A 12,061-nucleotide genomic window follows, 5' to 3' on the forward strand; every position below is an offset into this window, starting at 1 on the left:
AATTCATAATATTCTTATGTTTGTAAATTCTTGAATTCCTAAATATATTTTTTTTTAGTTTTACGGTCTTTAATTCTTAAATGTAATAATTCTTAAATTTTTAAAATTCCTTAAATTTTTTCAGCAGTAAATTTTGAAATATATTATTTTATTTCATATTATATTTTGTGAAATGTTTTTTTTTTATTTTCTGATTTATTTTTTTCTATTTCTCTTCTATATATATATATATAACTTTGAAAATTTTGAATTCTGAGAATTTAAAATTTCTTTATTTAAAAAAAAATATGGAATTTATTTTTTTAAACTTAAAATTTGTGAATGTCTTTATTTCCAAATGTTTAAGTTTCTGAGTTATGTTATAGAATTTGTTATTTAAGTATTTTTGTTTTCAAATTTAAATATTTTTATATTTAATTTATAATTTTTTGATTATTTGCTAGAAAATTAAGAGTTTATAGTTAAGGTTAATCTTAGTAGAGTTTATCCGACGTCGCTTTATTCCTTATTTCAACTTCATTCTGAGCAAAAAATAAAATCCGTCTTTTTGATTTTTGCTTCATGATGCAATTCTGGAACTTAAAAATTATTATTAATATAGAATACAAAAATATTAAAAAATGTGTGATTTAAATTAAAAAAAAAAACGTTACTTAATCCACCGGAAGGTGGTTGCTGCCTTCCTCCTAAAAGCCTTGCAACCACACACTACGAAAGCTTTGGCTAACGCTTACTTAGTAAAGACACTATACATCTGAGTGCTGCCATCTAGGTATGATAAATTTAATGAACCATTTGAAAGCACTGCAGTGTTTGTGTGCGTGCACTGAGCGTAAAGTTCCGACAGCTATCCGCCGGAGCTTTCAAATTATGTAAATAATGACCCTTTTAGTATCAACCAAAACAGTTTTTCGAACATATCTTTTAAAGTACTGCACCAAGCCGGATGAAATTTAAAAAGACTTAAAGAACCTGAAGGCAAATCCAAAAACATAGATCCGGACAAAATCGGTCGAGCCAGTTCCGAGAAAAGTGAGTGAGAAAAAAAATTCTACGTCCATCCACACGCACAGACATTTGCTCAGAATTTGATTCTGAGTCGATATGTATACGTAAAGGTATATCTGGGAGGCTTATTTAAAAAGTTCAATTTTTGAGTGATTTTATAGCCTTGCCTCAGTGAGGTGAGGAAGGCAAAACGTTTGTTTGGATTCCCGGGAATTTTCAGCAAAAGTGATTAAAGTTGTAAGTACTTAAGTCGTTCTGACAGAAAATAATAATATTATTTGAATATTATTATATAAATTGTTCTTTCCATGAATTGGTTCATAACCCTAGACAAAGCTAACATTAAGTTTAAGTTTGTTATATTATTTGTCACAACAACAAATGTTATTTTCGCAATTCTGTCGTGAAATTACTTATTTTTCCTGTCATTCTCGAACGACGATAAGAGCTTTTCAAAACCAAAAGCTTGAGTGCGGAATAATTCACTAGATTTACCGACGTTGGTTTTTCGGTTTTGTTTTAAGAGCGTAAAAACCGACGCCTTACTTTTCAAACGTTTTTTTTTGAGACCTGAAAATAAGACTCCTAAAACAATTGGGTACTAAAGCCCTATGTCAATTTTTATGTACAACGGTAAAAAACACGATTAAAAACCATTTCTGATCACTTTTTTCATTTTAATTCAAATTTTTTTTTTGGCAAGACAACATTTTTTCTCCTTGGAACGAACTGTCAAGTAGGAGCTTTTCTGTCAAGAAGGACCGCGAGGTTAATTTTTTAAAATTGATTTAAAAATCCATTTTAAACTCTTTGTGGTCGTACAAAGGGTCATTTTACTCAGAATAATAAGCTTTATCGCTGTAAACTATAATATCAAGCAAAACATTGTAAAACGGCCGTTGTCATTTTTCAAAACATTGAGAAAAACGAGGATGAAATCTGCGGTTAGTTTTTCAATTCCTATTTCGAACTTATTTGGCTGACTGTGGATATTATTGCATGAGCATGAGCATGAGCATGAGCATGGTTGACTGCCAATGAGCTGCTACTCCGTTATTGACAGATCAGCTGAAGTTACACAATGAACCAACAGATGAGTAGTGGGAGCTAATCATCCTCACTGTATAACCCCTGAAGATCTCTGCTTTAAGTCAATACCGGCGCCCCCCCAAGGAGATGCAGTTCAACAAAGGTAGGAATGTTAGTCCGATAGTTGAAGTTGCAGACTCATCAGACACAGAGTTTGTCGCTCTATACCTGTTGACACCGCATGAGACCGTTGAATCCACAGCATCTCCTTCAAGCATCACGGGAAGTGGGGGAATTGTGTTAGTAGGGGAAGGAAAGGGAAGGTCAGGATTCATCTTGGTAGATGATATGACCAGGATGTGAACTGTGAACCATAATCGTTGCCTTCTGAGCTACGACGCTATGAGAAGGACTCCAGAATCTTCTATCACTTTCTCGCGGATTCTCGCGCGTCGATTCTTCAACCGATCCCCCCGACGAACACCACGCGACTGAGGGCCAAACTCCCAAGGCCACCACGCGACACTTTTTCAATGAATTCCAGAATCTTCTATCACTTTCTCGCGGATTCTCGTGCGTCGATTCTTCAACCGATCCCCCCGACGAACACTACGCGACTGAGGGCCAAACTCCCAAGGCCACCACGCGACACTTTTTCAATGAATTCCAGAATCTTCTATCACTTTCTCGCGGATTCTCGCGTGTCGATTCTTCAACCGATCCCCCCGACGAACACCACGCGACTGAGGGCCAAACTCCCAAGGCCACCACGCGACACTTTTTCAATGAATTCCAGAATCTTCTATCACTTTCTCGCGGATTCTCGCGCGTCGATTCTTCAACCGATCCCCCCGACGAACACCACGCGACTGAGGACCAAACTCCCAAGGCCACCACGCGACACTTTTTCAATGAATTCCAGAATCTTCTATTACTTTCTCGCGGATTCTCGTGCGTCGATTCTTCAACCGATCCCCCCGACGAACACCACGCGACTGAGGACCAAACTCCCAAGGCCACCACGCGACACTTTTTCAATGAATTCCAGAATCTTCTATCACTTTCTCGCGGATTCTCGCGCGTCGATTCTTCAACCGATCCCCCCGACGAACACCACGCGACTGAGGGTCAAATTCCCAAGGCCACCACGCGACACTTTTTCAATGAATTCCAGAATCTTCTATCACTTTCTCGCGGATTCTCGTGCGTCGATTCTTCAACCGATCCCCCCGACGAACACTACGCGACTGAGGGCCAAACTCCCAAGGCCACCACGCGACACTTTTTCAATGAATTCCAGAATCTTCTATCACTTTCTCGCGGATTCTCGTGCGTCGATTCTTCAACCGATCCCCCCGACGAACACCACGCGACTGAGGGCCAAACTCCCAAGGCCACCACGCGACACTTTTTCAATGAATTCCAGAATCTTCTATCACTTTCTCGCGGATTCTCGCGCGTCGATTCTTCAACCGATCCCCCCGACGAACACCACGCGACTGAGGACCAAACTCCCAAGGCCACCACGCGACACTTTTTCAATGAATTCCAGAATCTTCTATCACTTTCTCGCGGATTCTCGCGCGTCGATTCTTCAACCGATCCCCCCGACGAACACCACGCGACTGAGGGCCAAACTCCCAAGGCCACCACGCGACACTTTTTCAATGAATTCCAGAATCTTCTATCACTTTCTCGCGGATTCTCGCGTGTCGATTCTTCAACCGATCCCCCCGACGAACACCACGCGACTCTTGGCTGACTGTGGATATTATTCGAATAAAAAAACGTAAAACTAGTATTATTATGCTTCCCCGTATTCAATTTTATGAAAACATTTCATTATTGCTGTAAAATTGATGATAAAATTACATTGGCCTTTTAAAAAAGTTAACAACATGCGGGACCGGTTAAGCCCTTTGCGTTTTAGCGCCTTTGTAAACATTAGCGTGTTTCATTTTCCATCTGGCCCTATGTCAAACGGCCAAACACGACGTCAGGATTTGTTTTTGTTGTTCTTTTGTATTTAGGCTCGCAGGCCAAACCAAAACAAATTATGATATCGTGTTAGGACTTTTGCACCAAAAACAATTTTTTCTCGTTTTACGTTAAATGAACAGTTAATTCTTAGTTTTTTTCATAAAATTTATATTATGTATCGAGTTTTCTTCATTCTTAAAGGTAAGATCCATGTTTTAGTGTTTTAAAGTACCTAATAAAGTTTTTATTTTACAGGAAGTGCAAAGCAGGTGGCGGCAGAGGTCGAGGAGAGGAGAAAGTTTTCGTTCGCAGTTTTTCGGAGGAGCTGCTGCTGCTGAGCCGCCATGGAGTATCAACCCGGTTACGGTGATAAACATGACAGACTACGTGACGAGTCGGATGGCGGGGATTATCCGGAACCGGCAGCAGAATCGATCTGTGCTCGCTGGACCTCGCTCCGAAGAAAATCGGCACCAGCAGGTTCGGTCTGGACTGGGATGAAACCGCGCCTACGCCAAAAGGAAACAAACGTACCTCCTCATCATCTGTGACGAGAACAAAGTGTGCGGACAACACAGTGAACCACCCAGAGTAGTCTTCCCTGGTGCCAACACAGATGCCGCAAAATAGCTTGGACATCTCCGTCGATCCTGTATGTTTTTTTTTTTTCGATCCTTCTTTACCGGCTATCACCCGAGGAAAAAGGAAGTGATTGAGTTCTTTCTGTTCTAAAGAGCGTATTCAACGGGAGATTCCATCGGAATAAAATAGCATGGATCTTGCTACGGCCGAACAGTACGACACGGAATAGCAAACTGGAGAAATGAATCACCTCTCATAAGCAAAGATTTCAAGTGATGGTTTTTACCAAATAAATTGATGCATTTTTGTTCTTTTTGTGTTTAAAAAAAAAAATAAAGTCATAATGACGCACGTCTGGGGAGGAATTTGCCAGAAAAAATCTCTAATTTTTATTTTTGGTAAATCGACATTTGTGGAAGAGTGAATTCGATGATTGGAAACGTCGATGACGGCGTCGGAACATGGCACCGGTTGGTGGGTGACGCTGCTTCCGGTAGCATATTCTCCTTTTAAGCTGCCTTTATCGTTTCTTGGATCGCATCCACAGCCTGAATATTTTCAATTCGTACACTGACGCATCCGTCGTTCCGGATCAATTCTTCGGCGACAAAACGGATTCATGTCGTTGGCCCCGCTCGTGAATCTACTATTACCATGGTCACTGAAGGTGGCCACTATTGTCGGGTTGTTCCGGGCGTCGTCACCTGAGCTGATCTTGAGCGTAGTCGTTGGCTGGGGCAGGTTCAACTGGTACACGTCGTTGCTGCTGAAGCGGGGCTGGGTAGATGTTCACCGGCGGCATGCGACCAGCGCGCGGCCGAAGATTTTTTGTTACTGTCCGTACCGAGACGAAGCGTTCATTCTTCTGCCACGACCACCATTCGGCCGTCACCTTTCACCGCTACCATTTTCAACTTCCCTGCTACTTCCGCAGGTGGATAAAATGGAACGAGCCATGTTATTATCGCCAGGACTGCCTGGATTCCAAACGAGCTGCGCGGACTGCCCGTTATATTAGTTGGAAACAAAGGGCCATACTCTGTTTTGATTTTTGTTTTGAATCCATACTGGTTTGTCCCTGGAGCTATCACGATTTCAAAACAAAACAAAGCAGTTCCCACATTGGTCCTTTGATGCAAAGGGTCTAAGTGGATATTGAAAACAAATAAGATGTCATAAACTTTGGTCTTTTGTAAAATTATGTTTTTTTCTCATAAAAATCATTTTTTAATAGTTTTCACGACATGCAGTGATAGTTTATGTCTAAAAGCATCGATTGCATTAAAAAACCGGTTTGTTTACATTTTTGACTTAGGTCGTTTTACAATGTTTTGCTTGATATCAGCAATCTAAGCTTCATTTTAGGACCCAATTTTGTGACAGGAAATAGTAGTTTATGCAGTAAATTACAAAAAAATGATTTTTTCAGAACGAATCGTGTAAATCGCGTTTTTTTACCGTTGTACATACATGCGTAAGGACCCTAATAGGGCGCGACAAAATAATAAAGTCTTTTGAGAGTTTTTCGATTCTTGAGTTAAAACTGGTTAAAATGAGTTATCGTAACAATTCACAGTGTACGCGCTAAGAGGTGTACGCGATATTGGACTTTTGCTTCAAGGCACATCACAAACGCTTACTGCTGCATGGGCCTATTTTCCTCGCAGCAATTTTGTTTACCGTTGATGTTCGAAAAAAACAAAAACTTCGCATCAACAAACCAAAACAACCGCGATCCGTCAGCTGTCAAAAGTGCGTGCGCCCTCGACCGAAATCAAAACAAATCAATTTCCCACAACGCAGAGACGGTGCCCCGAACGATTCCGGAAAGCGTAAAATTCGTGCCATTGCTCAACAGTGTTCTTCCCGTTTGAACCCGAACGCGCGCACGATCCGTCGTCAGCAACGGCATTCAAAATTGAGAACAACAAAGCGAAGCCGAGCGCGGGCAAGTCGTCTTCGAAGCCGGCCAGCAAACAGCAGCAGCAGCCGAATCAGCACCAGGTCGGAATCATGAAGCCGACGGTCGTGGCGGACGAGATGTTTCCGGAGGGGCCGGGACCGTTTATGGATCTGGAGGAGGCGGGTGGATCGACTGGGCTGCTGATGGATTTGGCCGCCAACGAGAAGGATGTCCACGCGGATTTTTACAATGGTGAGGAGGGGGAGGGGATAATTATGTAAAGAAGGAGTTTTTTAATGTTTCAAAATTCTTTTGCTTTTGCAGATTTTGAGGACCTTTTCGACGAGGATGAGGAAAACATGGTTTAAATTTAATCGGAAAGCAATGATAATTTAATTTGATGAGAAGAATGTTCTGAATAAAATGATATAACTTTAAATTTGTACTGTTCACTCTTGAGAATGTCTCTGGGACTGATTAATGTCCATATTTTGTATATGCTTTGAAGATATTTTCAGTATCCCTTTGTCCATGTAATTTTCCTTGCAAATTTGATGGGTGGTCATCCAAAATGCCTAGCTAATGATCAAAACTCTGCACCGACAACTTGGACGAATCGAGAGTCGTTTTTTTCGTTTTTTTTATCTTCTTACATTTAAATAACATAAAAAATAGAGTTTTGTGATCCCTTTTTAGAAATTCGAATTGTCATACGTCGTCGGTCCTACTGAAACTCGAGATTAAAAATAAAACAACGTTTTTTTTTGTCTTGACTGTATTCAAATATTGTGCAGTAACAAGGCTGAAACTGCTGTTCCAATTCGTCCCATATTTCCCGATTCGCCCCAGATGACGATCATATCATGAGAAGTAATTTTCTGGGCGATTTGGAGTCTTCGGCAAAAGCGAAGTACGGAGATTGAAAAGAACTTGGTCAAGAAAAGCTGCGCATTCCACATAATTTTAAAGCATATTTTTAGAGAAATTTAGAAAGAAGTTAAAATTTTGTTATTCGACCATCCACAGTGAAATTTTGTCGAGATTTTTTTTTATCTTCAAAAAGATTTCTTACTTAAAATTTTTGAACTTTTAAATTTTGACACATAGACAATTTTGGGGGGAGGGGGGATTATGCAATAAAATAAAATTTCTTAAATAAAAGAACTGCAATTAAGAAATTATTAAATTCTAAAACTAGAAATATGTACTAAAATTTTAAAATTGAAAATATGAAACTATAAATTATGAAATTGTTGAATGATTATGAAATTATGTAATTATAAAATTATGTAGTTATTATATTATGAAATTATGACTTTATAATGTTAGAAAATTATAAAATAAGGCTGGTACAATTATATTGAATGTTTTTTCATTACTTCTTAATTTTTACGTTTTTAAATATTGGAATTTTTAAGTGTTTTTTGTTTTAAATTTGAAAATTTGTTATCCTTAAATTTTTAAAATTCTTAATTTTTTCTTCCAGAGTTTTAATTTTTTTCATTTTGGAAAATCGAGTTTTTGCATGTTAGAATTTTGAGGTTTTCGTAAATTTGTATTTTCGAATTTCGTTATGTCAGATTTTTAAAACTTTTTAAATTTCTGGTTTTGATTTTTATTTTTTTTTTTAGCTAAACTTTTTCGTTTGACACTTTTTTAGTTTGTACCTACCCCGTTGGTTGATCAAAGTCAAACTAAAAAGTGACGAACTGTCACTTCCTTCACGGCGCTCACGCACACTTTTAAACAAACGTTTGAAAGTGTGTGTGAACTCCGCGTAAAAATTGTGTCAAACGAACGGGGTCGTGCGACAACAGTTGGTGTCAAACCATCGGGGTTTGAGTGTATTGAATTATGGTGCGTTCGTTTGAACAGCCGGTGCGGCACTGGTGCCAGTGCCGAACGTCATTTGAATTCGCATGAAACTGAAAAAAATATCGAGTGCGGCACTAGAGTTTCAGTTCCAAGATGGCGGCAAAACTCGTGCGGAAATACAGTCGACTCTCTGGTTGTCAATATCCAAGGGACCGTCGATGAAGAGAATCATCAGTTTACAGAACGATGCAAAATGAAGACTCGATTGAAAATGTTTTTCTTGATACCCAGCTATGGGAGAGAATCATGGCAACGTCCAGCAAACAATAGGTCTATTCCCGTACTTGCAGAATTGCAGAATTTCTGCAGCTTCTGCAGAATTCTGCAGCCAGCATAAGTCACTTTTTTGCAGCACGTTCCCGTACTTTTCAACTCGTTCTCTTCGTCTCTCTCTTTTGCAGAAGTTTTGCAAGGAGAGAAGCGGCAAAAATTTTGCCTGGGTAGCGCGTTCCAGTACTTTTCTGCAACATTGTACACAGTTGAGTGGATTTACTCAAACTGGGTATTATTTTTTTAATTATTTCAAAATAAAAAAAATTATCAAGGGCTCAAAAATTGTTATACACGTAAATTAAGCAATCTGGAAATTAAGAAATCCATAATTAAAAATATTTAAACATTCATATTTCCACATCAAGAAACTTTTAAAAAAGTATTAAATCAGATATTTGAGAAATTTAAAATGCAAGAAGAATTTAAAAATTTAAGAATTTAAAAATTTAAGAATTAAAAAATTTAAGAATTTAAGAATTTAAGAATTTAAGAATTTAAGAATTTAAGAATTTAAGAATTTAAGAATTTAAGAATTTAAGAATTTAAGAATTTAAGAATTTAAGAATTTAAGAATTTAAGAATTTAAGAATTTAAGAATTTAAGAATTTAAGAATTTAAGAATTTTAATTTCAACAAAATATTTTTTTTTTGGTTCATATAAGAATACCAATCAGGAGTCAGCGTTCACCTCTCAGAGAGAGCAGACGCATTGTACAGTCTTTAGAAAAAAGTGCGTTCCAAAAGACTGTAATCGGCTTGGTTTTTGCTGTCCCGTACCTACGGGCTAAGTTTATTGCAAAAGCACCGACCTGCTACATCTAGCAAGATGAGCTCGACAATACGCCGCGTAAACACGTTCAAAATCGACTTCGCTAGTCTTCCGAAAAAACCGCGTTTTGAAGAAATCCATCACTTCGTCAAGACGACCTTGGGCATTCCCAAAGAAAAGATCGAACGTCTTCAAGTCAACCACTACTTTTGGTGTGTGTTTGTGAAGTGTGTGGACCTCGCCACAGCCCAGCAAACTGTCCTGCAGCACAACAACAAGCACGCGTTCGAGATTGATGGGAAGAAGTACACCATCAAAATCCAGATGGAAGATGGGGCCGTTGACGTCCGCTTACACGACCTACCCGAAGAGATCACCAACGATCAGGTCAAAAAATTCATGTCTGCGTATGGCGAGATCCTGTCCGTGCGCGAGCTGGTGTGGGAGGAGAAATACAGTAGTTGTTCGGTAACTGGGCTGAGAACGTAGCCCAGTCACCGAATGCTGCTCGCTAACTGGGCTGAACGGAAAATAACGAGGGGACCACCGATGCATGATATTTGCCTGATGAAATACAAAAATAAAAATTTCTCAAATTTATTTACAATGCTTAATTTTCATATTTCTTTAATTGTGACTTGAAATTAAACAAATGTTTGAAAACTGTTTTTTTTATTTGTTGAACAGGCTTTTGGCATCCATTGAACCCTCGGTCATTTCGGTTTGTTTTGGTTTTTTGACGTTTGTCTGCTTTTTAAGTGGGCTACAGCCCAGTTATCGAGCGCCCAGTTAAAAAGCAGCCCAGTTAAACAACACTCAGTTACCGAACAACTACTGTATGAGCTCGCAGGACTCAAGACGGGCGTTCGCGAGGTGAAGATGATCTTGAAGCACCAAATCAAGTCATTCATCTCGATCGAGGGCCAACACACATACGTCACCTACATCGGGCAACAGACCACCTGTCGTCACTGCGGCGAATACAGTCACAGTGGCATCCCTGTACGCAGAACAAGAAGCTGTTGTTGCAGAAAGTGAGCGTCAACGAGCGCCTCAAAGATGCCAAGAAACCAACCGGCAAGTCGTCCTACGCTGATGCCCTCATGACCAAACCTTCACCCCGTTTCGTGCCGGCAGTTCTCGTTGAGGACAACACCGGCATGGACTGTGATGGCGACAACACACACACCGATGCAGAGAAATTCGAGATGACCACCGAAGGGGATGATAGCAGTGGCGGAGGCAGCGGTTTTGCTGCGAAGCCCGGGATCATCATTCAAGACGGCGGGAGCAGCGGCGGCGGCAGCGGCCTCGCTGATATGCTCCAGAAGACGACACCGATCCTGCAGGAGACCATAATCCGCGACGGCGACCAACTATGCGTGTTCAAGACACCACTCACACTTCCACAAGACGGTGACGGCGCAGAGGAATCCGATGGATCTTCTACGTCATCTGCATCGGGTAAGCGTCCGAGAGGCCGTCCCCCGAAGAAACCAAAGACCAGCACGTAAACACCAACACACCCCTAATTTCCCCTTAACACAATGGATTATCAAAGCTTTAATATTGGTACACTTAACATCAACACTATCTCCAATCAAAACAAAATTAACGCCCTACACAACTTCACACGCACACACGATCTCGACATACTCTTCCTGCAAGAAGTGTACAGCGACGAGCTTATTATCCCTGGGTACACAGTCATAAGCAATGTTGATCACAATCGGAGGGGCACAGCAGTGGCTCTCAAACACCACATCAAGTACACGAACGTTGAAAAGAGCGTGGACTCCAGAGTAATCGCCCTACGCCTGCAAGGGTCGGTTACACTGGTGAATGTACGCGCCCTCTGGAAGCCAACAACGTACACACAGGAGACCTTCTTTAACACCACACTAGCTCACTTCTTGCGACACCAAACCAACTACACTATCTTAGCCGGGGACTTTAACTCGGTGATCAACGCAAGAGACGCTACGGGAGAGGGAAACCACAGCCTTGCTCTCAAAAACACTGTCCAACAGACTCGACTGAAGGATGTATGGGAAGCACTACATGGGACTCGGGTCGAACACACTTACATAACACACAACTCGGCCTCTCGCATTGATCGTGTGTACGTGAGCTCGAACCTGCGGGATCAGCTGCGTACAGCCTACGTGAGTGCCTGCTCATTCACAAACCACATGTCGCTGACAACCCGCCTGTGCTTACCGAACCAAGGTCGAGCGCATGGTATGGGTTTCTGGTCACTCCGGCCGTACGTCTTGACAGACGAAACGATCGAGGAGTTTCAACAAAAATGGAACTATTGGACGCGACAACGCCGTAGCTACAACTCCTGGATGCAGTGGTGGCTGCGCCTCGCGAAACCAAAAATGAAGTCCTTCTTTAGATGGAAGTCTAAGGAGGCGTTTGATGACTTCACTCGAAAACAGCAGCATCTCTACGCGCAGCTTCACCAGGCGTATCGCGCGTACCTGCACAATCCAGACATGCTGACCTCCATCAACCGCATCAAGTCCCAATTGCTTCTACTACAGAAGCAGTTCACTCAGCTGTTTGTGCGTATCAACGATACTCACGTAGCTGGCGAGCCGTTGTCAACCTTCCAGCTTGGAGAGAACGAGGAAACG

General features: G+C 41.0%; 1 protein-coding gene across 1 annotated transcript; it reads left to right on the forward strand.

Moving 5' to 3' along the window:
- Nucleotides 1-6,333: 6,333 nt before the first annotated feature.
- LOC6049712 (COP9 signalosome complex subunit 9) lies at nucleotides 6,334-6,941 on the forward strand. The gene is made up of 2 exons (XM_001866386.2): nucleotides 6,334-6,754; nucleotides 6,827-6,941. The coding sequence occupies exons 1-2, from the start codon at nucleotides 6,613-6,615 to the stop codon at nucleotides 6,868-6,870; spliced, it is 186 nt and encodes a 61-aa protein (XP_001866421.1). The 5' UTR covers nucleotides 6,334-6,612; the 3' UTR covers nucleotides 6,871-6,941.
- The last annotated feature ends 5,120 nt before the right edge of the window (nucleotides 6,942-12,061 follow it).

This window comes from Culex quinquefasciatus, chromosome 2 (assembly GCF_015732765.1).
Source record: "Culex quinquefasciatus strain JHB chromosome 2, VPISU_Cqui_1.0_pri_paternal, whole genome shotgun sequence".
Lineage (NCBI taxonomy): Eukaryota > Metazoa > Arthropoda > Insecta > Diptera > Culicidae > Culex > Culex quinquefasciatus.

Bases quoted from the DNA above. Each gene is read 5' to 3' on its own strand.
- LOC6049712 (XM_001866386.2), top strand. From the start codon at position 6,613: ATGAAGCCGACGGTCGTGGCGGACGAGATGTTTCCGGAGGGGCCGGGA. The intron at 6,755-6,826 runs GTGAGGAGGGGG...TTGCTTTTGCAG, and splicing joins CCACGCGGATTTTTACAATG to ATTTTGAGGACCTTTTCGAC.